General features: G+C 61.2%; 12 protein-coding genes across 12 annotated transcripts; 6 read left to right on the forward strand and 6 right to left on the reverse strand.

The window, feature by feature from the left end:
- Nucleotides 1-66: 66 nt before the first annotated feature.
- On the forward strand, nt 67-1,169 carry EHS24_003309 (uncharacterized protein; the record flags this gene model as incomplete). Its single annotated transcript, XM_028619000.1, has 5 exons — nt 67-117; nt 171-246; nt 388-544; nt 605-724; nt 1,049-1,169. The coding sequence occupies 5 exons, from the start codon at nt 67-69 to the stop codon at nt 1,167-1,169; spliced, it is 525 nt and encodes a 174-aa protein (XP_028472496.1).
- A 115-nt stretch (nt 1,170-1,284) lies between these two features.
- EHS24_003310 (uncharacterized protein) lies at nt 1,285-2,733 on the reverse strand (the record flags this gene model as incomplete). The annotated part of the gene is made up of 1 exon (XM_028619001.1): nt 1,285-2,733. One exon carries the CDS (start codon nt 2,731-2,733, stop codon nt 1,285-1,287), a length of 1,449 nt encoding a protein of 482 aa, XP_028472497.1.
- A 309-nt stretch (nt 2,734-3,042) lies between these two features.
- Nucleotides 3,043-4,917, reverse strand: EHS24_003311 (uncharacterized protein; the record flags this gene model as incomplete). Its single annotated transcript, XM_028619002.1, has 8 exons — nt 3,043-3,200; nt 3,246-3,607; nt 3,787-3,851; nt 4,077-4,401; nt 4,440-4,632; nt 4,689-4,710; nt 4,760-4,833; nt 4,887-4,917. The coding sequence occupies 8 exons, from the start codon at nt 4,915-4,917 to the stop codon at nt 3,043-3,045; spliced, it is 1,230 nt and encodes a 409-aa protein (XP_028472498.1).
- A 377-nt stretch (nt 4,918-5,294) lies between these two features.
- On the forward strand, nt 5,295-6,125 carry EHS24_003312 (uncharacterized protein; the record flags this gene model as incomplete). Its single annotated transcript, XM_028619003.1, has 3 exons — nt 5,295-5,312; nt 5,372-5,737; nt 5,886-6,125. 3 exons carry the CDS (start codon nt 5,295-5,297, stop codon nt 6,123-6,125), a joined length of 624 nt encoding a protein of 207 aa, XP_028472499.1.
- A 3,274-nt stretch (nt 6,126-9,399) lies between these two features.
- HAP2 (Transcriptional activator) lies at nt 9,400-10,371 on the reverse strand (the record flags this gene model as incomplete). The annotated part of the gene is made up of 1 exon (XM_028619004.1): nt 9,400-10,371. The coding sequence occupies one exon, from the start codon at nt 10,369-10,371 to the stop codon at nt 9,400-9,402; it is 972 nt and encodes a 323-aa protein (XP_028472500.1).
- A 967-nt stretch (nt 10,372-11,338) lies between these two features.
- On the forward strand, nt 11,339-12,485 carry ATP5 (ATP synthase F0 subcomplex subunit OSCP atp5; the record flags this gene model as incomplete). Its single annotated transcript, XM_028619005.1, has 4 exons — nt 11,339-11,398; nt 11,787-11,943; nt 12,000-12,395; nt 12,475-12,485. The coding sequence occupies 4 exons, from the start codon at nt 11,339-11,341 to the stop codon at nt 12,483-12,485; spliced, it is 624 nt and encodes a 207-aa protein (XP_028472501.1).
- Nucleotides 12,486-13,334: 849 nt separating this feature from the next.
- On the forward strand, nt 13,335-15,592 carry EHS24_003315 (uncharacterized protein; the record flags this gene model as incomplete). Its single annotated transcript, XM_028619006.1, has 3 exons — nt 13,335-13,793; nt 13,838-14,324; nt 14,484-15,592. The coding sequence occupies 3 exons, from the start codon at nt 13,335-13,337 to the stop codon at nt 15,590-15,592; spliced, it is 2,055 nt and encodes a 684-aa protein (XP_028472502.1).
- A 566-nt stretch (nt 15,593-16,158) lies between these two features.
- On the reverse strand, nt 16,159-18,080 carry EHS24_003316 (uncharacterized protein; the record flags this gene model as incomplete). Its single annotated transcript, XM_028619007.1, has 4 exons — nt 16,159-16,186; nt 16,241-17,498; nt 17,561-17,963; nt 18,039-18,080. The coding sequence occupies 4 exons, from the start codon at nt 18,078-18,080 to the stop codon at nt 16,159-16,161; spliced, it is 1,731 nt and encodes a 576-aa protein (XP_028472503.1).
- A 351-nt stretch (nt 18,081-18,431) lies between these two features.
- On the forward strand, nt 18,432-20,220 carry SLU7 (mRNA splicing protein; the record flags this gene model as incomplete). The annotated part of the gene is made up of 2 exons (XM_028619008.1): nt 18,432-18,450; nt 18,500-20,220. 2 exons carry the CDS (start codon nt 18,432-18,434, stop codon nt 20,218-20,220), a joined length of 1,740 nt encoding a protein of 579 aa, XP_028472504.1.
- A 141-nt stretch (nt 20,221-20,361) lies between these two features.
- On the reverse strand, nt 20,362-23,311 carry EHS24_003318 (uncharacterized protein; the record flags this gene model as incomplete). The annotated part of the gene is made up of 3 exons (XM_028619009.1): nt 20,362-21,510; nt 21,561-23,002; nt 23,050-23,311. The coding sequence occupies 3 exons, from the start codon at nt 23,309-23,311 to the stop codon at nt 20,362-20,364; spliced, it is 2,853 nt and encodes a 950-aa protein (XP_028472505.1).
- Nucleotides 23,312-23,545: 234 nt separating this feature from the next.
- EHS24_003319 (uncharacterized protein) lies at nt 23,546-24,362 on the forward strand (the record flags this gene model as incomplete). The annotated part of the gene is made up of 2 exons (XM_028619010.1): nt 23,546-23,823; nt 23,861-24,362. The coding sequence occupies 2 exons, from the start codon at nt 23,546-23,548 to the stop codon at nt 24,360-24,362; spliced, it is 780 nt and encodes a 259-aa protein (XP_028472506.1).
- Nucleotides 24,363-24,664: 302 nt separating this feature from the next.
- On the reverse strand, nt 24,665-26,608 carry EHS24_003320 (uncharacterized protein; the record flags this gene model as incomplete). Its single annotated transcript, XM_028619011.1, has 6 exons — nt 24,665-25,008; nt 25,046-25,319; nt 25,591-25,821; nt 25,859-25,985; nt 26,030-26,231; nt 26,269-26,608. 6 exons carry the CDS (start codon nt 26,606-26,608, stop codon nt 24,665-24,667), a joined length of 1,518 nt encoding a protein of 505 aa, XP_028472507.1.
- Between the last annotated feature and the right edge of the window lie 162 nt (nt 26,609-26,770).

A 26,770-nucleotide genomic window follows, 5' to 3' on the forward strand; every position in this document is an offset into this window, starting at 1 on the left:
CTCGCTCTCTTGCCTCCGTCAACATCCTCACATCCCGTCCATCGCATCCCCGCATCATCTCCAGCCATGGCAACCACCGCGCGTGGCACGAACACCGTGCATGGTCAAGACCCACAGGTGCGTAGCTGTCCGCTTCGTGAGATGCATGCACAGCTGACGCTTGCTCCCAGAACCTGATTGAAAAAGTCATTCGTGCGAGGATCTACGAGTCGACATACTGGAAGGAACACTGTTTCGCGCTTACTGGTGGGTGTAACATGACGGAGGGGTCACCCACTCTGGGCGTCAGAATGGGATGCAGCCATGGGCATCCCGATGGTGTCACAGCCGTTCGGTTGCTCGTTTGCCATTCTTGTCAACAAGTAACTGCCCGCTGACACTCTCCAGCCGAGTCCATCATCGACAAGGCCATCGCCCTGCACGCCATTGGCGGCGTGTACGAGCGTCAGACGCCTACACCATTCATGTGCCTGCTCCTCCGCTTGCTGCAGCTCCAACCCGAAAAGGAGATCTTGTTCGAGTACCTCTTGGCCGAAGAGTTCAAGTGAGTGTGGACCGCCTGTCCGCCTCATCTGGCCTGCCAGTTTCTAGCTGACGCTCCCAGGTACCTGCGCGCCCTTGCAGTCATCTACATTCGCCTGACGTTCCGCTCGATGGAGGTGTTCCAGATCCTCGAACCGTTGATGGCCGACTATCGCAAGCTGCGATACAGGGAGCCTGGAGGGTACCGCCTGACGACGTTTGACGACTTTGTCGACGAGCTCCTGACGCAGGACCGTGTGTGCGACATTATCCTGCCGCGCCTCACGCAGCGCGGCGTCCTGGAAGAGGTGGAGGGAATGGCGCCGCGCAAGAGTCTGCTGGAGGACGACCCGCGGCAAGAGAAGGAGGACGGCGGCGAGGACGGGGATGTGGACATGGAGCGCGGACGCAGGTCACGGTCGAGCTCGCGCGCGTCGTCACCCGACCTCCGGCGTGGACGGTCCCGGTCCCGGTCGTCTTCGGGCTCGTCTCGCTCCCGCTTTGTGTCTCGCTCGCCGTCGCGCAGTGACAGCGAGGACGAAGGTGAGGTGGGCGATACCCGCCGTTTCGTCAGTCGGAGCCCGAGCCTGAGTCCCGACCGCGTGGTTGCCGGCGATGACGAGGACAAGCTCGAGGGAGACGTGTAAGGACTAGAGAAGATAGATATGTGTCAGTGTACATGCAGCAAAAAAGAACGATGGGACCTGTGCAATGCCGTTTACATGTGTGAGAGATGAGGGGGATGTGGTGTTGGGGGGGAATCTAAAAGTTGAAGTTGCTATAGTTGCCAGCGTTCCTGCGCTCGCCGTCATGGCCATAGTCGCGGCCACCGTTGCCGCCATATCCGTTGCCAGGACCGCGAGGGCCTGAGCGACCGGTCTCTGCTGCGTGGAACTGCTGCCTGGCCTCCTGGCGCTCGAAGCGCTTGACCGCCACCCTGCGGTCATGGAACACGTCCTGCTTCTGCGTGTCCTTTTCAAAGTGGTGCTCGAGGCCGGAGAGGATGACGTTGACGTCACTGCCCCAACGCTGGGCGGCCGACCCTTGCTGCAGGTCGTTGCCGACTGTGCTGATGACATGGTCGACAATGCGCTGCGTGTCGCGGTCCCAGTGGATGATCATGGCCTCCATCTCGCGGATGGCGTCAGCCACACCGCGCAGGTCGCGGAACGAGTCCCACCGCGTGGCGAGGATTTCGTTGTAGGCCTTGGTCTGGCATCCCTGGAGGTACGACTGCGGGGAGAGTGTGCGCGCGTGCTCAAACACGGCGAGGGCGAGGTGTGGGTTGTTGAGCTGGATACGCAGGTGGCGCATCACCTCGGCAACCATGTACGGATACGTCTTTGGAATGCCAAAGTCGACGGCCGCCCCGCCTGCGCCGTGAGAGAAGAGCTTCTCCTTGGCAAACGCAAGGACCTCGGGCGTGGTCAGGAGCATGGAAAGCTCCTCCTTGAGAGCGTCCACGGCGCGGAGAGTGTCGGGCTTGTCGTCTGCTGCACGACGGTTGGCGGTCGCCGGCCTTGCCTGACCCAGCAACATCTCCTCGATACGCGATGGCTTGGCGCCGTGGAGAGTGCGGTCCTGCAGGTGGCTGAAGATGTTGAGGAGCGATTCGCTCATCATTGCGGCCTCGGACGGCGTCTGGCCCTTGCTACGGTGCACGTTGACACGCGTGCCGCGCAGGTTACGCTGTGGGGACGGGGTGGAACGCGCGAGCAGGGGTTCAAGCTTCTTGGCCGTCATGGGCGACGCGTGCATGATGGCCGAAGGTGTCTTGATGACACGGTCCCACAACGAATTGACGACTTGAGGAGTCGGTTCCCGCTTGTAGGATGAGGGACGGGCAGGCTGGTCGTCGTCAAAGTCGTTCAGGCCGTCAAAGTAGCTCTTGCGGGGCGTGGGCTTGACGGCATCGCTCGCGTCAAACAGCTTGTCAAAAGCTGCTTCAACCGAGGCCTTGTCATTATTGTCGTCCCAATTGCTCAGAAGGGACGATGAGTCGGAGGGGCCCGAAGTGGATGAGGACGACGAGGGGGTGGAGGAAGAGGGCGTGTCAGGCGACTCGGACGAGGTCGACGGCGCCGTAGACGTCTCGGCATGCGTGGACGGACCCGATTCGGACTCGGCAGTGTAGTAGCGGGCTCCCAGTGCCATTCTCCTGGCAGCAGGGACTGATGCTGCGAGCCTGCGCTCAAAGACGGCGGCAAGCATGGTTGGTGGTGTTTGGTTGGTCTTGTTGTGAGTGTGAAGAGGGATCGTCGGAAGAAAGGCAAAGCAAAACCGAAATCTTTGGTGGTGCCTGACATCGGTGGCCACATGCGACCGGCAACAAAAAAAGTGTATTCCAATTAGGGTTGTGTTTGTAATGCGTGCATTTGTCATCTTCTAATGCCAGTGTCGTGTGGCAGCTCATCATCGTCGTTCATCCCTAGCGCCCGCACACACTTGCACTACTCAATGGCCAATGTGCTCTACTCGACAGATGTCCTCTACTGCCCTTGTCCCTTGCAAACCAATGTCTCAACCTAACCGCCGTGCTTCAGACCTTTGGCGAAGCGCTTCCACCCGGTCGTGGGGGTAGTCGCCGTTCCACACTTCGACACCGGCCATGTTGACCATGCGCGGGAGGCCGTCTTGCTCAATGACAAACGAGGCAGCCACGTTGGCCCAAATGACAGCTTGTCACGGGTCAGCCCGACCTTTTTACACATCAGCCGACTCACCCTCTCTCATGTCCTTGCCCGCATCCAGCCCAGCCATCAACCCTCCCATGAATGCGTTGCCGGCACCCGTAGGGTCCACCACCGCTCCCTCGTACCCGGCGACTCCCGGCTGCCAGAAGGGAGGAATCCAGTGCACGTCGACGCATGGCGGTGCCGTCGAGTGAACATTGTAGACGGACCCCGAGGGGATTTCGGACGTGAGCGCATAGCAGCAGCCGTACGGGCCGGCTCGGACGACCGCTGCCAGCCGTGGACGGAGGGCGACGAGGCGGCGCGTCAGCCACTCCAGTAATGGTACCAGCTGCATAGTCTCTGTGGGCACGTCGAATCCAAAGAGTGCCAGTCCCTCAGTGTGGTTGGGGCTGAGGAGCGTACGTCAGCATGTGTCTCCCCATACTCCACAAAAAAACGCGGGGGTGTGGCATGTGGCAGATGGTTTGGGAATACCCGTTGGAGCGGTACTGGGCCTTTCCCGGGCCTTCTGGTGTTCTCAAATAAACCCAAAAATAAAATCAACAAACTCGACGAAAAACCAACATACCTTACGACATCCACTTGGCGAGCGATGCGAGCGATGACGTTGAGGTTCTCGGGCAGGCAACAAGGCTAATGGAGTGGTCAACGTCAACGTCGATCATTTTTCGTAGATCGCTCAAGCCGACTCGGCACGAAACCGGCACACCACCACCAACTGTCCTGTAAATGGGGACATGTGCTGATGTAGACAGGGTCGGCCGGCATGCCAGCTCGGGGTGTACCAGAGTACCAGAGTGGTCTCGGGGGTTGTATCATGTGGCCCTCATCTCATTAACAAGCCAGTCGAGGACCTACCGGTTCAGGCTCCCACAGGATTCCGGGCGTCCAGCTCCTGCCCGTGCCGAGATCGGCACTCATGCTCGATATTTCGCTCAATGATTGCTCCGCCCGTTCGGGGTATGAGACCAGGTGCAGCCACGATGGGAGCGGGTTGGAGAACGTGGGCACGTCCAGCAGATCACGCGGGGTGAGCAGCCTTGGCGGTGAAAGGTACTCGAACCTGCCGTCAGCGACAATACCAACATCACGGCGTCGGTGCCAATGTATCTGGAGACGTCGCCCAGCTTCCCATTTTGCAGCGCGTGGTCGCTGTTTCCTTGCCCGGGAGGGTGAGGTGGGGCTGCGAAGAAAGACTGTGGGGAGGAAGAAAACACCCACCCTCGTTTCTCCCCATGGTAACGGTTCACGGCCCGCGTGGTGCCATTGCCATCTGTCCGTTTGCGAAAGGCCAACATGTCGCTGCCAAACGCCTCGAGAGTGTCTCTCATCTCCCGTGAAAGTGTTTCGGGCGTGTAGTCGACAATCATGGCCAGCCGTTGAGGTGGTAGGAAGATGCGGCTTCCAATAATACCTAAAGGACGTTTAGACCGCGGCAAGGGCAAGGGCGACGGTTCGTTGATGACATACCGTATGTCCCGGCTCCCCCCAGCTGGAGAGCGTTAGCAGGAGAACTGGTTAAAAGGCGCAAGACGGCTCACCTGGTCGGGTTTGTTCATGGGTACTTCATGTCCGTTGGCCTCTATGCGGGAAAAAGTGTCGATGATAAAGGCCTCTGCCGAATAGTGATAAGCAGGAGGTCGGATGTGGTGATTGACCGGAGCTTACCCAGCGTGGCCACTCGTGGTTGTACAGCCATAATTTCGTGAGTGTGAAAACAATATGGGGACGTCAAGAGAGAAGAAGAGGGAGGCGCACGAGGAGGAGGCAGCCCCAGATATGGAGCCTGCCGAAGGGTGAGTGGGTGTGCGGATTTGTATATGTGCAACGAAGCAGACTGACTGGTGCAATCAACTGGCGCACCACCAAAGGACGCCTCCACCCGGGGAGAGGGAGGAAGAAGGCACAAAACCCATATCCCCTTCAGGCACGTCCGATCGTTGTCACCGAACATTTTATGACGTGGTATTATTTGATGCCGATTGTCTTATCACCCGTCGCGTCCACACTCGCACCCAGGAGTCAGGCTGCCCATCAACAACGGTGCGGCTATATAACTTGCGACAACACAACACAATGACCACAAGCATCACAGTAAGTACTGCTCTTCCCTGCTGTCACATCGCCGTTGTCCCTAACCTCCATCCCCCCAGGACGCCCGCTTTACCCACCTCCACGCTACCCCGCGGTACATTCTCGCACTGCTGACGGACGAGCCGCCCGAGAGCGGCTGGTCCGTCATGCCGGGCTACGACGAGAACGTGTCGTTTGCCGCACACCTCGAGCCGCCCCGCCTCGACGCGGACGAGACGCTGCCGTCACAGGTTCACCCGTCGTACCCGTACGGCAGGCCCAAGACAGCGGGGTCCAAGCCCGGCGCCGGCGCTGGCGGGGCGGGTGCACGCGCCGCAGGCAACCTCCTCGAACCCGGAGGCCGGATGGACGAGAAGTGGGAGGAGCTGGACCTCTCCGCTGTGCTCGAGCACTCGGACGGACGTGAGGTGCCCCCCGTCATGGCGGTAAGTGTCCCGACAGGCGACGACGCGTGTGGGAGCATGGTGTGGACTGGGACTGGCTCGAAGAGAGCCCCTGCGTACACGTCCCGCTCCCGCGGCTGCTGTCTTGAAAGTATCATCCCTCCCGATCACTGACAATGCCATCTCACAGGGCTCCAAGCGGCCACCATCACCGTCATCTCCCGACCTGCGACCCCACCACGTGCCTCAGCCGCGCTCGTTGCATCTCCGCCGCCTCCTCGAGCGCCAGCGCCATGCGACACCGCCTGTCCCCGCAGACCCATTTGACGCGCCCGTGCCCAACGAGACATACGCCGAAGACGACCCCGAAAACGCAGCTCGCGGGGCAGAGCAGGATGCCGAGCCGCCACAAGCCCAGACCCCAGAGTAACAAGAGTACCACCAGCAGCAGCACCACCAGAACCACTGTATATCACACACTGTATCCACCTACCGCCACGTCCCACGTTTACGAATTTCCCATTCCATCCCATCCCCCCCTCGCAGAAATGATGATCCCACCCACATTTTGTCATCCTTAGTCTGACGGCATTATAAACAATGCCTGAATGAGGATAAGTGGCTGCCCCTTCTACGGAACCGGGACTGATCTGCACACACGTTTTCCCACCCCCCATGCGTCTCTGTTCTGTGTACATATGTAGAGAGGATAGAGAGAGAGAGATGGACAAGTGTTGGGGATTAGCTGCGGACGACTCCGGCATGGCCATGTTGGCCGACATACCAGGCGTGTCATGGGATCCGAGGGGACCACATGATGTTGGCGCCTGGCTCGTGGCTCATGGCTCATGGCTCAGTTATCCGCTCAACATCCCTCCATTCCTCCATTCCGCGCGCATCACGCACGTCCACGCCGGGCCGAGGAATTTGAGTGTTGAGGACAGCGTACAGCGACGAGGGAGGTATGAGGTATGTATGCGGATTGGGGAGGAGGAGGCCGTTGCAACTCCTACCTGCTGCAGCTGTGTACCCAGGTGGCAGCCGTGACCGTCGTGTACAGGCAATGTGGCACTCGGGACCCGGGCGACACTGGTAACTCGTCGTGTACCTTTGTTGCGTTCGTTCCTCCCTCTCCCTTCCTTCCTACCTTCCTTGCTCGTATGGCCATCGCCTCCACGCCATCGTCGCGCGGTGTGTGTCACATTCCGACCATGTCTAGGTCCCACCCATACAGCATGACGACCGGCCCCAGAGCGTGGACAACGGGTCGTGCAGTCGTAACAAGCACTTATACTTTTCAGTTAGGCCGGTTTGTGGCCTGTGGCGTGTGGCCTGTACCAGGGTACCAGGACCTGGGATGCCAGGTCACGACACACTGTACACTGTGGCGTGTGGCAGTGGGAACACACAGTCTGCCACCTGGCCACCAGAGGTCTAACGTCTGCCTAGGGTCTGCTTATGCGTCGCTCACCTTGCCCCGTCGTTCACCTGGATCGCAGCGGCGGGCGGTATGAGACGCGCTGGCGCGCTGATATGGCTCTGCACCATGGACATGCGGGCACTGCAGGCCCTCTCGGGCCACCGTAACGTCCTCGACGGTCTCGGGGAACAGCAGGTCCACACCCCGCCTGCCCCACCCAAGTCCACGGAATGCCTGTCCCAGCTATACTTTTGACGCGATCGCCGTGGTCGTGGACGTGGTCGTGGGCGTGGACCCGAATAAGCAAGCAGCACCCCGTTCCCGAAACAATTGGCAGGGCCCCCCGAAAACGGAACCCACTCATGCCACCAACCTCTGGCCTCTGCCGGCGGCACCGCGTCTTGCTGCTGCCAAGCCGCTGCCATCTTTGATCCGCACGGCGCCGCCGCGGACCAGGCGCCGATCTCGAGACACGACAAGACAAGACAAGAACAAGAACAATACAAGGCGTGCATGCTCATGCTCATGCCGGGGAACAAGGAAACACAACCCAACCCCACCCCCCGCCCACCGGCCCACCCCCCAACAGCGGGACGCGTCCGGCCAGTTCCTGGATCCTGGCATCTCCTCTCCTCCCTCTCTGCTGCCCCACAAGCCTGCAGATCTGGAGACGTACGCCGTCTGTGTACGCTTCCTCTTCCATAGACCTGTCCGATGCGACGCACCGTGACTTGTCACTTGTCCGATGCGCACGGCTCGCGGAGGTATGCCCGTCTGGCCGCTGGCGACATTTTTTCTTCCTTTCTTCTTCTCTCTTTCTTTGCTCCTCTGTACCTCTCTGTGCTCTGTTTTAGCCGTTTTCAGCCAAGTCCCGAGAGAGCGAGCGTTAAAATGGGTTAAACGGGCTAAGGACCCCCCCCCCCACACGATGCGGCACCGGCGGCAATGGCGGTATGGGGCAGGGCCAAGGGGGAGGACTGTGCGGCGGCGACCGCAAGCAGCGTGCATCGCGCTCGCTGCACGCAAGCGGCCAAGCGGTACCAGATGGCACGGCGTTCCCCTACTGGGCTCGCAGGATCGCAGGATCGTAGGCTCGCAGACTTGCTGGCTTCACGGCGTGTCGCAGTCTTTTGGGCCGGCACGATGGAGGTATGGCGCGCGCCACGGCACCCCGGCCTTGGACCGAGGAAAGGCTTCCTGTACATACGCCTGTACTTTGTGCTGTGTACTCCACCTGCTCGTGTACTGTTCAGCTGTTCAGTTGACCAGCTGCGAGCTGCAATCCGCTTGTTGCCTGCAATTGCCTGTTGCCGCGCGGTGCTGGCTGCCTGGGGCCAGCGGCACGCACAAAGCCGCGACACGAACAACTGCCCTCCTCACCCTCCGGTCCGAGATGCGTCCTGGGGATTCCTGGGGCGGACGGACACGGTACACGGTGGGTACACGGCAGAAACGGGCAGACGGCGAAATCGGGGGGTCGAAACCCGGTCCTCATTTTTCGTTTTTTTTTGTTGCTCTCTCGGCAAAACTCGCGGGAGAGACAGGGAGAGCACACCATTGGAATTTTTCCTGGGCCATGGGCCATGTGCGCGCGCACGCGATCCGTGATATCCGTGATCCGTGAGGGATGAGAGGGGATGAGGGAGCAGCGCCAGCGAGAGCGCCTCACGCCTGATGGCCCCCCCCTGCCCTAACCCTTTGTGCCCAGGGGATACCCAGGACACACAAACATTTGGGACACATGAGACACAGACACAGAAACACAGACAGAGACACGCCGGACCGTCGTCCCGGCCGAGTACCATGGGCCAGTCCACACCCTGCACCCACGCTTCTAGTTGGTACCATGCACAACAGTCTGTAACATGCGAGGACCCCCGCCACGGCGCGGGGGGGCAGCGAGTCTTGTCTAAAAGTACACACACACCGTCTGTGGACTTTGGTCTAGGTTGGGAGAGAGAGAGAGGGAGGGAGAGGAAAAGGGGAATGGGGAAATTTAATGGGAACGATGCCAGAGAGCCGGAGAGAGAGAGAGAGAGCCAAAGGGAATAGAAAATAGAGCCGAGGGTTGACCTTGACGTTTGTTGGGGGCATATGGTTGCGGAGGATGTGTTGTTGTGACGGACGAGGAGGGCACCTTTTGGTGGCGCGCCGATCTTCCGGCCTCCTTTGTGGGCCACACTCCGCGCCGCCGCCGCCTCGCCGCCGACAACACCTTGCACCGTGCGTTTTGCGCCTGTGAACAACATGTGGACGTGCGCAACAGTACGACAACCACCACCGGCTATGCGGACGATGCCGCCGATGCCTGTTCTGGGGAGGCTTCTGCGGACACTGCGCCGGACCCGCTCGCGCTTGATGCGGCTGCCTTTGCGGCCTCGTCGCGCTTGAGCTGCTCAATCTCGTCTGCGGTGAGGAAGCGGCCGCCCTTGCCTCGGGGCCTGGAGCAGGCGTGTCGGTGTCGCGACTCGTGGAGGTACGGCTTGCGCGAGCGGACGAGGCGGTTGAGCTCTTCGAGACGCGCGCGCGCCATGCGGCGCTTGAGTATACGGTGGTACTGCTTGGCGTTGACGTACAGGGGCTCTTCGTTGTCGACGTCGCCCTCGTCGCCGTCGTCGCCGCCGGTGCCGCTGCCCTCGACCTTGACGAGGTCGTCCTCGTGGCCCACGCTGTCCACATAGCCCGCGCCCGTGGGGTCCTCGTGGCTCGCCTCGGAGCCAGAGCCGTACATGCCGCCGCCGTTCGGGTGGCGGTACGTCGATGGGCCAGGATGGCTCAGGTCGAGGTCGAGGAACCGCGCCGCGTCGCCGGCACCGTTGACAGAGATACCGCCGCCGCCGCTGCTGCCGGTCCGGTCGTCCATGACCCCGCCGCTGCCATTGTGGTGCGAGTTGCTGTCGGTGCGGTAGTGGTTGGTGGTGGTCGTAGTGGTGTTGGTGTTGGTGGTCGTGGTGTGCGACGAAAAGTCGGGCTGCACCAAGTGTGGGTACGTGCCTGCGCTGCTGTTGCTGTTGGCCGGTCCGCCGCTGCCTGGACGCTGCTGGTAGTGGTGGTTGGACACGCCAAAGCTGAGGTCGTCCGGGTACGGGTACGAAAAGTCGAGGCCAGTGGGTCCGGCCGAAGCAGAGTCGTTGTCAGACCCGGCGGTCCCGACGTAGTCGTAGGAGCGCGCGAGGGCCGACGAGTCGCCAAACGAGGGCGAGCCTCCGTACCCGCCGTTGGGGAGCAGGGAGAGGAGTGGGAGGGTCGAGTTCATGGTGGCTTTTGAACTAGTGTTGCAAGGTTGTACAACGAAAGAGTAAAGCCGAACAAGGGGGTGGTTGTTACAGACGATGGAACGACAGCTCGAGGAGGAGGAGGCTGTGTGCGTTTCTTAAAAAAAAAGTCTATGCGGGAGGGGGTTGGGTTAGCCGGGAGAGGGGGAACAGTGCGTGTTGACAGAGAGATGTCGGTGGGAGGGGGGTGAAGGGATGTAGCGAAGGGGTTCCGGGAGGTGTTGCAGGTGGATGGAGGTGGGTAGGTGGGTGGGTGCGAGTGGATGTATCGCTGGTTGGTGTGTCGGTGATGTGGAAGAGTGGTGAGTGGTTGTGTGTGTGTGTGTGTGCTGTGTTGGGAGTTTACACGAGGACAAGAGGATGGTAGTGGTGGTGGTGGTGGTTGAGAAGAGGAGGCGACGACTAGCAGAGAGAGGCGACCACTTTGTATGTAGATGAGATGCAAAAGACCGCTCTCTGGCGCTCTTGCTTCCTTCCGGCGCTCTGGCGCTCTCCTGGGCTTGACTGCGCTGCCTTTGCCTTGGGCGGTCGATAGGACTCTTCGAGGTACACACCACCGGGGCCATAGACCGGACAGACCCCCCCCGCAACGGGCCATCTAGGCCGAAAAGTCGGGTCTGCGCGCGCACAGGTTAAAGGGGGAGGATGGTATATATAAAATGTCACAAGTGTGTATACAGTCACCAAGTGCCACACGCACCGAAACGCCGGAGCACCCACAGCGTTCCCGGCCGCCAGCGGCAGACTCCGAGCACACCCGTTGGCCCGCGCACGCTGGCTGGCTGGGTTGGTGCTGGCTGGCTGGCTGGCTGCTGGGGTGAGCCACGGCTGCCTCCCTCCGCCAGGCCCACCGCAGAGACACACGCTCGCTCGCTGCACACCCACAGCTGCCTACCACACCCCTTCACGTCCACCACCCACACACCTCTCCTCACCACCACCCACAAAATGGCCTCCATCGCCCGCAACGTCCTCCGCCGCGGTTACGCCACCGCTTCGTCGGTCAAGGTGTGTCTCGCACACTACCCCCCACTCCAAGGATCCCCCCCTCCCCGCCCGCCCGCCGCCAGACTTCGAAAGACAGAGACCAAAGGGAGCGAGCAGACGGAGAATTCGTGGTCTTGCTCGGAGCGAGACGGCCACGTTTGACAACACGCTCTGCCAGCTCTGCTCGCTCGCTCTGCAACTGCTGCCCCACAGCCTGGACGGATGCCCATGTTCTGAAGCAGTGTACCGAGACCAGCAGCAGAAACTGCGCGCCGGTGCTGTTGCCAGGTCATGGCGTCGTCACTGGCGGGTTTGAAGATAGGCAGAGAGAGGGCATTGGCACATCGCACTGTGGGGGGGCATTCCGACAAGACCTCTTTCAAACATACACCATGCTAACAACTCGCAGGCGCCCCTCCAGCTCAACTCGCTGACCGGCACCTACGCCACCTCGACCTACCTTGCGGCCCTCAAGAAGTCGTCCAAGGACCTCGAGGCCCTGGCCAAGGACATTGAGTCGTTTGACGCCAAGATCAAGTCGGACAAGGCCATCGCCGCCATGATCGGTGAGCCCAGCCTACCAAACCAAACCTCGTGGGCGTACAGCTGACGTTCGCCCTAGACAACCCCACCCTCGCCCCCTCTGAGCGCTCGGCTGCCATCGCCGCCGTCGTCCCCGCCGGCTCGTCGCCCATCCTCACCAACCTCCTCACCGTCCTCTCGGAGAACGGCCGTCTCTCGGCCGCCCCCAAGGTCTTTGCCGACTTTGCCTCGCTCATGTCCGCTTACCGCGGCGAGGTCGAGGTCGTTGTCACCTCGGCCGAGCCCCTCGACTCCAAGTCGATGACCCGCCTCGAGAAGTCGCTCCGCGGCACCGCCCTCGCCGACGGCAAGACCCTCAAGTTCACCAACAAGGTCAACCCCTCGGTCCTTGGCGGCCTCCTCGTCGACTTTGGAGACAAGACCATCGACCTCACTGCTGCCGCCAAGGTCACCCGCTTCAACGCCGCTCTCGCCCGTGAGTAACGAAAAAAAAGGACTGGCCGGGGTTTTTTTTTCTCTTCTTCCTTTGGCACAGCCGCTGACAATGACTGCAGAGGGCGTTTAGATTGTCGCAAGTGGAAGTATAGGGTGGTGAATGAAATAGCATATCACGGCCGTGCCGCCGAGCAGGCGAGGGAGGGGGGGAAGGCGTGGAGGAAGGCAAAGGGAGGAAGGAAGGAGGACCGTGGACGGGGGAAGTGCTGAAGGGGAAACCGTTAGGAGGGGTGGGTGCAAAGGACAGAAAACGGCACCTGGGCGAGCTGTGAGCGTTGGAAGCGTCAGAGCAGGTCGACAGAGCAACAAGAGGTCCAGGTTCAAGTGGACAGCAGCAGTGTCAGCGGAGAAGGGGCACAAGGCGTCATGACGAGGTGGGACGAGGCACCTGCGCTCTGGAGGAGCTACCCCTCGCTGGCCACGTTCATTGCTCTTTGTCCTTTGCGAACGGCAGCGGGGCAGGTCCACAGCATAGCAAACTGACGTTCTCGTACTGTACATGCTATGGGCTGTCGCATACTGCATTGTCACCAGTCGTTTGCCACATCGTCAGCCTGAAGCCTGGGCTCTGTGTCTCCCGCTTGGCCCGTCATTGCCTCGTTCAAATTCAGTACAGGGCCATGGCGCAGAACATGACGCTCGCGCCGGTGGATGATCTGGCCGATCTGGTGACATCACAGACAAGGATCATATGTGTCTCTCTCCACTTTTGCATTTCTCCCTTCTTGATCATTGAGTTTACACAACTAAAATAGTGTTTGGCGAAAAACGGGCCCGGATACGACCACCACGGCAACCATCGCTAGGCAGACCCCCCAACCCCGCAATCTCGACAACCGGAGGGTTACACCAGTTTCCGATTACCCCACACGCGTGTCTCATCTTCCCTCCCTCTGTCTCTTTCTCTCTCTCCACCACGATGCCCCACCCCGATTTCACACTACCTTCGCGCTCGCGCACGGCGTCGTACACCACGGACCAGCACGGCGCGCCCGACCTGCCGCCCGCCGACGCCGCCAAGCCCGACGACCAGGCCATCGACGACGTCTACACCCAAGTGGAAGCGACGGGCTCGCTCGCGGCCGCGGCTGTCAAGCTGGCGGAAATCGCACAGCACGAGCAGGAGCACGGCGGCGCGGCGCCGCGCGTGGTGGCGCGCCGCCAGGCGTATGCGTGGGAGGACGACCCCGAAGAGGCCGAGTTCCTCGCCCAGCAGGCGGAGGAGGAGGCCGAGGAGGCCGAGGACGACGAGTATGGGTATGGGTATGGCGAAGAAGAGGAGATTGTCATTGACCACCTGCAAGAGGTGGTCGAGGGGCTGTGGATTGGCGACCTTGTTTCTGCCATGGACGCCGAGGGACTGCGGGCGCGCGGAATCGTGAGTTGGGTGAACACCTGAGCAGCCGCTGAACTCTTCTCCAGGCAAACGTCGTGTCCCTCCTCCGCCCACGACTCGAGTTCGCCCCCGAGTTTGCGGCGTACGCGCTCGAGATCGACGACGCGCAGACGACAGATATCCTCACCCACCTGCCTGGCACGACGGCATGGATCACCGAGGCGCTCGCCAAGCGTGCCGCCGAGGGAGAGGGTGAGGTGGGTGCAGAGGACACACCGCGCCACGAGGACATTCCCGCCGATGCACCGCCCACACACGCCGGCGGCGTGCTTGTCCACTGCCAAGCGGGCATGAGCCGCTCGGCCACTGTTGTCGCGGCCTACCTCATGCGCGCACAGGGCCTCGATCCCGTCGACGCCGTCAGCTATCTGCGCGAGTGCCGGCCCGTCGTCGACCCCAGCGAGACGTTCTGGTACCAGCTCGGCCTGTACGGACAGGCCCAAGGACGGGTCACGCTAAAGGATAGGAGTACGCGCCAGTTTTACCTGGAGCGCACGACTGGACTGGTTATGAGTAAGTTTGCCCGTAGAAGTGTCAAGTCGGTGTCAAGTCGGTGCCAAGTCGGTGCCACCTGGGTCGCCGACTGGGAGACCCGAACCCCGCACCCACCTCCACTTTCCATCTCTTCGCACAACATGACAACTGACAAATTCTCCTTACCTCCCACCACAGACCAAGGTGCTCGTCCATCCACCGAACACATGGCGCGATACCCCACCACCCCGACGGCGTCGGCGCCGCCCACTCCCGCAGGGGGGCAAGCACGCCGCAAGATCCGGTGCAAAATGTGTCGTCGCCACCTCGCCATCCGCGAGCACATGATGGACCACATTCTCGACCAGCTGCCCCCCGCCGCGGCTCCCGCCCCGGCATCGCGTCCCCGCACCCCGAGCAACTTTACGCTCCCTGCACCGCTCTCTGCCATGACGGACAATGACGCCGCCGACGAGGTCATCGAGGACGAGGACGGCGGGCCGTCGTCGGCATCGGCGGCGACAGTGCGCTCCCGCCGCCCCTCCGTCGTCTCCGACGTCATCAACCCCCTCACGGGTCTGCCTGGTGCGCGCTCCCGCCGGCCGTCAGTAGCGGGCAACGCTACGCCGCCTCAAGGCCGCTCGCGCGCGCGTTCCGTGTTGGGCGAGGACCTCACCATGAGCCGCCAGGCATCGACCCCTGGCATCGCCGCCGGTGCCCCCGCGCCCTCTGCGTCGGCGCCGGCACCTGTCACGGGCCCAGGCGGCAGGCCGATCCTGGACGCGGACGCGCTCGCTGCCCGGCTCCCACCCCAGCTCGCGGCCCTGCGCGCCGGCCTCAACCCGGCCAACAACGTCGTCTCGTCGTCGCCCGCCGCGTCGTCGCCGGCCGACTCGCCGCCCACATCCCCGGACCAGGGCCCGCGCCGCCGCATGTCCTCGAGCCTCGGCGGCCTCGGCATGACCCCCGCCACCCCGGCAGTCTCGGCGCCCGCGTCGGCCTACCCGCCCAACCACCCGCTCGCCGGCCTCGCAGCCATGGGCATGCCGGGCCTCACGGGTCTCACGTCCGCCGGCGGCCCGCCCATACTCGTCAACCCCAAGTGCTCGGGATACTTTGTCGAGCCCCTCACGTGGATGGAGCCCGTGCTCGCCGGCGGCGCCGTGTCGGGCAAGCTGGTCTGCCCAAACGAAAAGTGCGGTGCCAAGATTGGCAACTTTGACTGGGCGGGCGTGCAGTGCGGCTGTAAAGACTGGGTCACGCCGGGATTCTGTCTCGCGCGCAGTAAAGTCGAGGAGGTGTGGTGAGGAGTGTGAGGGAGGTGAGGTGGGTGCAGAGAGGCCTCGTTTCCATCTTGTTAGTTTCTGGGCGGGTGCGGTGCTGCCCGTTCGGTGCTTGCATCTATGCATTTGTGTAACCGTACGCGCCAAGACACATACAAGGGACCATCGTCCCAGCCTTAACATGTAACATGCCATGGAGGCGCCCTATGCCAAAGAGTGTCGTCGTCTGTCCATTACCACGTCCCGTCCGACAATCTACCACGCCAGCCCAATACGCTGGTACACTCCCCCGTCCCACACCTCCTACTCTCCACACCCTCCTCATCGCTGCTGCTCAGTATCAAACTAACTCTCATACATCAGCGCGCGGACGATAAATCACGTTGCGGGGGAGGAACATTTTGGGGCTCTTTGGTTTGTTTCTGTGTTTTAGGTTGTGGGGTGTGGGGTGGGTGTTTCTCCATGTCTCCAGTCTCCAGTGTCTCTCTCCTCGCCTCTCTTCTCCTCTCTCGCTGGGCCTTCAGTGTCTGGACCGAAACCTGGTGTGAGTCGGAGTCCGAGTCGGAGTCGCGGGTGCGGGGCGTGCGCGCCTAGGCAGCCTGCTGTTGGGCATAGTAACTAGGTATCGTCAGCTGCGTCTCCAATGATCGTCACGTAGCTGCCTAGACTCACCCAGCATACTGGTCGCCGCCGCCCTGGGCGTAGCCTCCATGGCCACCACCACCACCACCGCCGCCGTAGCCCTGGTCGTGGCCGCCGTGGCCCTGCTGCTGGCCATAGCCGCCCTGGTCCTGGCCATAACCACCACCACCACCACCGCCACCACCATGGCCGCCCCATCCACCACCGCCTCCGCGACGGTCGTCGCGGTCGCCACGGGGCGCGCCGCCGTCGTCGTGTCGGCGGCCGCCCTGCCAGTTCTCGGGGATACGCCAAGGGGGGATACGCTGCTCGGCAGGTGCGGCGGGTGCGGCGCCGGGTGCGGAGGCGCTCTCGCCGAGCTCGGCCATGAGCGCCGAGTACTCCGAGTCGAACTGGGTCGACTGCTGGTTCTGCATCAAGTTGGGGTCGCCACGGCCACGGCAGTCGCGTGCCATGTGTCCGGCACCGCCACAGAGACGACAGATGACGTTGGCAGAGTATGTGCGCTGCTGGGGGCACTCCCATCGGCGATGGCCCTTTTCACCACAGTTCTGGCAGAGCTGGTTCTCGTCGTCGCGGAGGGTACCGTTGAGCGAGGCGAGTTCACGGAGCTGGTTGCGCTTGTGGTCGTTCTGGCCCTCGGGAGTGGACGCGGCAGTCTCAATGACGCGGTTGATGAGCGCGACACACGAGCGGACCTTGGCCTCGTCGTCGGCCGTCACCACGCAGTGCAGCTCGTCGTCCTCATCGTTGGCAAAGGCGTCGGGACGGCCCTTGCCGTCCTTGACACTGCCCTTTCCACGGATCGAAATCTTGGCGCCCGTCTCGCGCTCCATGCGCTTGAGCGAGTTGCCACGGGGACCAACAAGGAGACCGAAAAAGTTGATCTCGGGGAACTCGTGCACGGGAATGTACACCTTGTCCATGGGACGGCCGTTGCGGCGCTGCTGGAACTCGACGGGCGGGCGGAAATTGGGGTCGTTCTTCATCGCGCGGTCCACGAGGCGCCTGCGCTCCTCCTCGAGCTTTTCGCGGTAGCGCACCTCGCGCGTGTTGGCGCGGCGGCCGTAGGCGTCAAACTTGGGCGGAGGCGAAGGCGAACGCTGTCCGTCGGGCGGGACAACATCGCCAGTCCTCAGCTTGCGGTTAATCTCCTCGAGTCGGACGTGGACGGCGTAGCTGTCGAGCTCGGACGTCGCGACCTTGCCCATAATGTTGACAGGCAGGCCAGAGACGTCGACGCGCTCGTTGGCGTCACCCCAACGCGACTTCCTCTTGCGCGGCTCGTCTGAAAAAAATAAATAAGTCAGCGTCATCCATCTCATCCAGTCTCTCGCTCTCGCCACTCACCGTCACCGGGCGCAGGCTCACGCCCGCGCGTCCTGTCGTCGTCCCAGCGGCTGCTGCGCGCACCGCGGTCGTCGCGCGGCCTCTCGTCGCGTCCACGGTCGCGGTCGTAGCGGTCGTCCGAACGCCTGTCGTCCCGGCGGTCCCGGTCATACCGGTCGTCCGAACGCCTGTCATCGCGCGGCCTCTCGTCGCGCCTGTCGTCCCGGCGGTCGTCCCTGCCACCACGGTCGTCTCCGCGCCTGTCATCACGGTCGACGCGACCGTTGAAGAACTGGATGTCGCTTGGGGGCTTGTTGTATCCGGGAGCCGACGAATGGGGGGGAGGCGGGGGACCGCCAGCGCCAGCACCGGGAGCCTGGCCCTCCTCGGGGAGGCCGAAACGGCGCTTGTTGGCGAGGGGCACCTGTACGTTAGTCAGACGAGTCCAAAAGAGCATGTGGAGGGGTTTGCCGCCACTCGAACCGCGATCAAGACTCACATCGTTTGTGCCCGTCAAGTTGCGGGTCGCAGGGCGCCACATGGTGTGATGGTGATTTCCTGTTGCGTTTTCGTGGTTCTAGTCAATGTCCTTGGGGTTGTTGTTGGATGGAACAAGGTAAGAAAGGGGGATGGATGACCAAGTGGAATGAGAGCGAGGGAGATGGGGGTTGTTGCTGACTCTTGACTGTTCCCTTCGAGGTGTCAGTCCGACCAGAAGAGAGGTGGGAGGAGAGTGACCCGCACAGCGGCGGAAGTAATATTTATCTTTTCGCATTTATTTCATCATTTATCCCATCATCAGCACCCACTCGCCACTGTGCTCATCTTGTTGTGGAGGATGCAAGAACGATCCATTGCATTCAGTCAAGAGCTCACCACCCCATTAGTCATCATGCTTCGTCTCCCGGCCGGTACGTTGTTTACACATGCCTCTGAATTAACTTGCTGACACCATTTCAGAGACTTCAGACAAGCTCTCCAAGGAGTCGTACCGCCAGCAGCGTGAGCTCGAGGCCGCGCGCAAGGCCGGTACGGCCGCTCCCGCCGTCGACGCCCAGGGCAACGCTATCAACCCCCATATCCCAGAGTACATCACCAAGGCGCCATGGTACGCCGATGTCGGCAACGGTCCGTCGCTGTCGCACCAGCGCCGCACCGATGGCGAGGAAAAGAAGGTGTCCATCGACGACTGGTACGACCGTGGCGCGACGGCCGGTCCTGCCGCGACAAAGTACCGCAAGGGAGCATGCGAGAACTGTGGAGCCATGACCCACAAGAAGAAGGACTGCGTCGAGCGGCCCCGCAAGCGTGGCGCCAAGTTTAGCAACAAGGACATTCGGGCCGACGAGGTCATCCAAGCTGTCCCGCGCGACTATGACGCCAAGCGCGACCGCTGGAACGGCTACGACCCCACACAGTACAAGGCTGTGGTGGACGAGTACGAGGCCGCCGAGGCTGCACGCCGCTCGTTCCGCGAAGACGAGATTGACGCACAAACGTCCACGGACCTGGCGGCGGTGAAAAAGGCCGCAAAGGTCAAGCAGCCCGACGACGACGAGTTTGGTTCAGACGACGACGAGGATGAGGACGACGACAAGTATGCCGAGGCGGCCGACCAGGTCGGTGTCAAGTTTGACACCAAGTCGCGCATGACAGTGCGCAACCTGCGTATCCGTGAAGACACGGCAAAGTATCTCCTCAACCTCAACCCGGAGAGTGCCCACTACGACCCCAAGACGCGTGCGATGCGTGACGCACCAGAGGCCGGAGACCCCAAGGACTTGAAATTCGCAGGCGACAATTTCCAGCGATACTCGGGCGACGCGACCAACATGCAAAAGCTCGCAATGTTTGCACACCAGTCGTCGCAGCGCGGCCACAACGTCAACATGCACTCCAACCCCACGGCCGGAGAGCTGTTGCACCGCGAGTTTCAGGAGAAGCGCGAGGCCCTCAAGGACTCGACCAAGTCGTCCATTCTCGAGCGGTACGGTGGCGAGGAGCACCTCGAGCGCCTGCCAGAGGAGCTCCTCGGCGGCCAAACAGAGCACTATGTCGAGTACTCGCGTACCGGCCAGCTCGTCAAGGGCCAGCAAAAGGCCACCGCACGCTCAAAGTATGCCGAGGACGTGCTCCTCAGCAACCACACGGCCATCTGGGGATCGTTCTACGACCGCGACAGCAAGCAGTGGGGCTTTGCATGCTGCCACTCGCTCATCTCTGGCTCGTACTGTACCGGCGAGGCAGGCAAGGCTGCCAACGCATCGAGCAGTGCGCAGGCGCTGTTGGCTGCACCCCCGGCCGAGGTGGCCGAGGACGCATACCAGGAGCCCAAGTCGCTCGTCGAGATGCACCGCGAAAAGCTCCAAAAGAGCGCCGACGACGCCGCCGCCGACAATGACGGCGAGCGCGCGACGGCCGCCGACAAGGGCAAGGGCCGCGCACGCACTGCCCGTCATGCGGGCGAGAACGACGACGACGAGCCAGACTATGACTCTGCCCGGCTGCGCAAGGCCATCGAGGACGAGAAGAAGCGCAAGAACATGGACCACGACGAGGCGTGGCAGGCCACCAAGAAATCCAAGACCACAGACGTCACAGAGGAGGAGATGGAGGCGTACCGTCTCAGCAAGAGTACATTCGAGGACCCCATGGCCAACTGGAAGGACGAGGACGATTAGCGACGGAGAGAGGAGGGGGCATTGTGTAGAGACAGTCTTCTGTTTTATTTGTATCAGTATCTCGGCAAACACATCAATGCATGTTCTGCATATCATCTAGATCTAGCACACACACTACCCCAAAACCCACAGACACAGACACTAGCTACGAAGGAACGCGAGCGTGCCGAGCGAATAGCTCACGAGCTCCATGAGCCGTGCCGACTCGCGCTTCTGGGCCTGTTCCAGGCGTTCGAGGAGGTCACGCAGCTCGGCGTTGGCAACAAGCACGTCACCGTGCACCGAGAGGAAGACGGCGAGGAAGGCCTGGACAGCCTCAAAGTCGCGGTGCGAGCGGAGGCGGCCGAGGAGGGCGGAGAGGAAGGCCGCCAGGTGGTCGAGGCTGACGAGCGAGCGGATCTCGAGGTCGGCAGCAGACGGCGACAGGGCCTTGAGGTACTCGAAGAACGACGAGTAGTCTCCGTCCTCGTCCTCGCGCGCGAGACGGCGGGTGAACTCGCTCTCGAGGAAGGATGCGCTGGGCGCCAGACGGGCGCTGAGCGGGTCGTCGTCGCGCGCCTGGGCGGCCGAGACGTCGAAGCGCGTCTCCAGACCCGACACCGTGGGGAGGAAGAATGGAGCAGCCTCAGGCGCCTTGGGAGCCTCCTTGGGCTTGTTGCGCGCCTTGATGGTGTCAAGGTTCAACAGAGTCTGCCACCTCGAGCGGGGCAGAAGCGAGAGAGTGAGCAGGCCGTCGGCGAGCTGGTCGGGAGTAGTGTAAATGTCCGTGTACTCGGGTGCGCCAATGGGCTCGAGGCCGTCGAGCGTCTCATTGTCCACACCCTGCACAGTCGGGAGGGCAATCTCCGGCACGTCCTCCTCCTCGGGAATGTGGCGGAGGGCGACCTCGCTGAACTGGGCCTTGTTGGCCCACAGGTGCACACCCAGGCTGTCGACGTGCGAAGTGGCGAGGAAGTCGCCCGTGGGGGAAAAGGTGACCGACGTGGCGATGGAGGGAGTACGGAACGCATCGACCAGGCGGCCGGTGGGGATGTCAAACGTCCTCACAGTCGAGTCCAGCGACGTGGCAATGAGCCAGCGCGAGTCGGGAGTGAAGACAGTGTCGAGGATACGGCCCTTGAAACCGCGCAGCTCACGGACCACACGGCGAGTCTCAACGTCCACGACGCGCACAACAAGGTCGTCACAGATGACAGACAGCAGGCCGCTGTCACGCTGCAGGTCGAGAGCAGTGATAGAGCTGTCAAGTTCCATGGTGTGCACCAGCTGGGTGGTATGGAAGTCAAAGAACTGGAAATGTCAGTTGGGGGTGTACTTCCAGTTTCGTGTCCACAACTCACATAAAGCTTGCCCTCGAGGGTACCGGCAACGACCATGGTGTTGAGGTTGTCAGTCGCGAGGCCAGTAATCGCCTCGATGCTCTTCTTGAGCTGCTTGGCCTTGGCCTTTTTAGGCTTGCTGTTGGTGATAATCTTGGGCTTGGTGTTGCCTGGTGCAGGACCAGTGAGGGCGAACGACTTGCGCTCCTTGCCCGACTGCATGTTCCACATGCGAATCTCACCGCTCGACGAACCGGCAAGGCCAAAGTTGCCACACTGGGTGACGCACACGGCCTGCACGGCACCGCCTTCCTCCATGTCAAACATCCAGTCGCCAAGACGCTTGTCCTGCACACGCCATGTGCGCGCCGACGAGTCCTCGGCGTGGGCGGTGAGCACATCGTCCCAGTCCTTGGAACGCGTCGATGATGACGAGATGCCAATGATGGGCTGGCTCTTCAGGTTGTCCACCGACACACCGAGACCAATCGCCTTCTTCATCAAAGAACCCTGCGACAGCTCGTGACTGCGCGAGTCACGGACAACAGAGGTATACCTCAGCGCACGGTCACGGCCGGCGGTGAGGATCTGCTTGCCGTCGTCGCCGTAGTAGCGGATACAGGTGGGGGGAGCGTGGTGGCCCGTACGGAACTTGAGCAGGCGGGGGGCCGCGGTCGGCGAGTCGAGCAGCCACTGCTTGACACTGTTGTCCGCCGACGACGAGACAAGGAGAGGTTGGCCCTGGACCCACTCGAGACCAGAGACGGCCTGCTCGTGGGCAGTGCGGGTGATGTGAAGGACACGACCGCCCTTGTTCAGGTCCCACATGGCAATCGCACCAACAGACGACGACGAGGCAAGGACAGGGGTGCCGTCCATGCGGAACGAGAGACCAGTGATGGAACCCTCGTCCATGCGCATCTCCATAACCAGCTCGTCCGAGCTAATGTCAAAGACGCGGATGGTACCATCGAGGTATCCGACACCAACGACATCGAGGGCGGGGGACTGAACGACAATGGTGACGGGCGAGACCGAGGAGGGATTAGGGGAAGAGAAAGTGTGGATGAGAGATCTGAGGGTTAGCGTCGAAAAACACTGTCTAACCCACCCAGTACGGATGTTCCAGAGCTGGAGCTCGCCCTCCCGGCTACCGACGAGGACCTTGTTGAGGTATGTGGCCGGGTGCATAATGGTGGTGGCAGTAAAAGACGAGTGGAAGACAATCTCATTGTCCAGCTCGCCAGAGGCAATGTTCCAAATGAACATGCCAGTGCCGTCGTGCTTGAGCGCAACGATTTGCTCGCCAAAGATGAGAAGCTTGCCGAGCGTCGAGGCGTCGGGAGACTCGTAGATGGCGGTCTCCTTACCACGAAGGTACTTGATCACTCTTGGGCCGGCAGCAGCAAACACCTCGCTTCCGGTCTGCGCAAGGCTCGTAATGGTTGCGCCGGCATCGGGACCTGACAGAGTTAGCAGTATGCTTAGAATGGCAGAAACATAAACTCACCGGCAAAGAGCAAGGTCATGCGCTCGGCATCCCACATGAGCCAGCTACGTCCCACACTCGAGACAATGTGGATAGTCGGCTTGGCAAGCGCACCCTTGGGGGTGTGCACGAACATGGAGAATGGGACGTCATCCGAGACGAAGCCGAGGGCACGGAAGGGGGCGAAGAGGCGGCTCTGGGGGAGGGGAGCAGGCGCGGCGGGGGCCGAAGCCTTCACCGCCTTGGCGTCGTTCTTGACGCGCTTCTGTGGTCGTGGGGGCATCGCTGGTTGGGAGCTCGCGATCTGGTCGATGGTCGATGCTGAACGATCTGCAAGAGAACACAACCATACGCTTCAAAATATCTGGGAGACACCGGAACCTAATTTGAATCAAGGCGGAGATCGGCCACTCGCCGTGTAATAGTGGGGGGTAATGAGCGTGCCTGAGAGAATTAGACCCATTTCATTAATCGCCTCCACTTTTCATGTCCACACCTCACTCACATCCTGACAACCATGGCCGCATCCGAGACGCTCGACGCAGAGATCGAGCTCATCGCTTCATCACTCTTGCCAGAGGAGAGCCTATCATCACCGCCATTATCATGGCCTCGGGAGATTGCAATTGTCAACGCCGAAAGCCAGAGGACTCTTCACATCAGGATCGCCGAGGAGTATCCCAAACGTCAAGCTGTCACTGTTGAGGTCAAGGGCAACGATATTGGACGAGACGCAGCTGCAGAATGGAGCAAGCGCATAAATGGATTCTTGGATAGCTGGGAAGAGTCGGAAGAGTAAGGGCTCTCACAGTTGGGATGGCGCTCACCCAAGCTTTCCACTGTATCAACTCGCGACCACTCACCTCCTGCCCCTCCTTGCCCCAGAGACTGCTCCTCCAGCCCCCAAGATTACAGCCCCACCTCCACCCCCACCTATACCACACCACGCCCTTCTCACGTCACACCATCTCCTATCATCGACCAAGCGCAAGAACTTTCTCGCTCTCTCGTCCCAGCTCTCCCTTGTGGGGTTCAGCAAGGTCGGCCACCCGGGCATCTACTATGCTGTTGGCGACAAGGACGACCTCGAGGAGTGGATGCGCGAGGTCAAGAGCTGGAACTGGCTTGCTCTTCGCGTGAGGGTGGGTGTAGAGCCCATCCGAGACGCAGAGGTGGAACTGGAGGGTCGTGGGAAGGAGAGCGGCGCGCGGGGTGGTAAGGGCCGCGGCGACTGGGTGGAGCTGAAGAAGATTGGCGACGCATTGGAGTGGTTGAAGAAGCGTGGACGAGAACAAATGTTGTTGGATATTGGGATTGGAGGATCGTCCGAGTAGAGAGCCCGCTCCCATGCCGCTTACATGCTACATCTGGCGCCCGAGTCTGCCTCTCCAAGCCCCTCACCGCCGATTTGTGCCTCCTCCTTCTCCGTAAGGTTACATTAGAGGCCAATATGCTATAGACACACCTTGTACTATTCCGTGGGTCGGCTGCTGATCTTCGTATCTCACTACACACTGTACCCTCTAACGTTTGGCCTGTACTCAAGGGGTTACTCAAGGGGTTTCTCGACCTCGACGGTGAGACGCAGCTCCTTCCAAGAGTTACATGCCTGGTGATCCCCAGTAGACTGAAGGCGCTACTCGTGATGTGGGAGGGGTGGGCATTTGGGTCGAGGTTGTGCTGTTCTTTGGGTAATCTCTGCCGAGGTACGCCCAGGAGACACGTTGGAATCGGTCTGTCCTGACGAGACCCATTTGGAAGACGATTCGCCAGGATCGCCCTGGGGTTCCATGTTCGGTGCCGAATGGTATCCATGTCCGCCAGGTGTATCGAGGAGATGCGAGTATGACCCCATTCCAGACCTGCAACTGCCAGAGCACCTTCCCGAGCCGGTCGTGGTTGAGTGGGCAGTGGCGGCGTTTGTGGCGATGTAGGAGGAAGGATGGGGGGAAGGCTCGTCAGGTAGTTTAAGCCTCGGGTCTGGCGGGTTAGCCACAACCATTGAGCATCAACCCACCGGCTTCCAGTTGGCTAGCATACTGGTCATAGCCGGTGTAATTGGCCATGTCCTCCTCGTAGTTGATGTCTCCAGAGGGTTCCGGGTCGAAGCCATCCACCATGGCGTACTCGTCAAGCTGCGCAGGGTCGCCTTGCCACTGAGGCTTGGGGCGGCTGGACGTAAGACTCTTGACGAACGAGTTTGGATCCGCTACGTTAGGCTCTTCAAAAGTGCCATGAGAAGAGGATGGAACGTCGATGGGGTCCATAACGGAGTGGTAGTCGGCCAGTGGCTGACTAGTGCGTCAGTGTGGGAGGAAGAACGAGACACACGTTGCGTCACTGTGGTGCCACGACACGAGCGGTGGTTCTGAACGTTAGCATGGGTCCGGCTGATCGTAACGCACCAAACTGAACTGTGCCATCCATCCACAGTTCCTCCTTTGAAGGCTCGAGACGTAGTGGCGGGGGTTCGACCAGCTGCCGCAAGGTTGGCCGGGAGGACGGTGACAGCGAGTGGAAGAGGGTGGCATCTGGGGTCAGGTTTGCGGCCATTTAACCCACATGCTCACCATACTCGTCCAAGAGATCCGAGGCATACGGGTCCAAATCCCCGACCTCATCGGTAGCTGCAAGTTTCAGGAATGCCTGTGGGGTGACGCTTGGGGGACGGTGGAGGGGAGAGCCGGCGCGGGACGCTACACTGATGAACTCGGCCGCGCTGTCGTAGTGCCACACTGGTGGACGTGAAATCTCGACGGCGGGAAGGGGAGGCGACATGTGGAGAGGTAGCAACTGTGTGTAAGCTCAAATGAGACCTCATGTAGCTCACGTCTCTGACATCCAGACTGTCCCAACGCGTCCAAATACTCTCCAAGCCCTTTTTCACTGGCAAAGCGGGAATCATCATGGTCTTGATCCTCTGCGCCATCGGCGGTTCGAGACGCCACTGCAAGTCCCTGGGTGCTGGTCAGCTAGGTGGACAAAGGCAGAGGCAACTCACAAAACCATTATTGAGGATATCTGTGGCTCCTCCAGGGGCTCGATGCTCAAGTAGCTCGTGCAGTAGTGCTTCGAGGAAGGGAGAAACAGCTGTGCGGTAGTGCGGGGAACGTCGGTAGCGTCTGCGATGGCCAGTCCCTCAGCGATGGCCTTGGCGGTGAGGATGGGAGACAGTGGGCGCAGATAAGGGGGCAGGGGATGCGCTGGGGGTTAGATCAGTCCAATCATTGCCTAACTCACTGTCAATCTCCTTCAGCCTTTGAACAATGTTCCTGCCTTGGTGGCGTTTCAGACTTTCGTACGCGGCTCGTAGGGCATCCTTGCCGGCGGAAACCTGGAGCGTCTCGTTGGGATAGTCGGTGCTACGGTATTCTTTCGCTGTGGCGAGAATGGGATACATTGGGTCATCATCGTTGGGACCAAAGGTCGTCGGGTGGATGGTGAGATCGGCAGGAGTGAGAATGGTCGCCAGAAGCTCGCCGACCAGCTCTTCCGTCAAGGCCCGTGCGTCGAGGACAAGGGGCTGGATACCACGAGTGTACACCCTGTTGTGGACTTCGGATGGTGTGTCGGGGGCCATGGATGGGGGAGTAGACGATGATGAAGAGATGGTAGAAAGGAAGAGGAAGACGGGGGAAGGTGGCACATATGGACTGGAGGGAAGGTGGTGGTTGCCAAAAGGACATCCGTTTTGGAGGTCGGCCGTGGCGGATCTGTCGAGGCATCTAATCGTCCCCGTCCC

Source organism: Apiotrichum porosum, assembly GCF_003942205.1.
Source record: "Apiotrichum porosum strain DSM 27194 chromosome Unknown scaffold_16, whole genome shotgun sequence".
NCBI classification, from domain to species: Eukaryota; Fungi; Basidiomycota; class Tremellomycetes; order Trichosporonales; family Trichosporonaceae; genus Apiotrichum; species Apiotrichum porosum.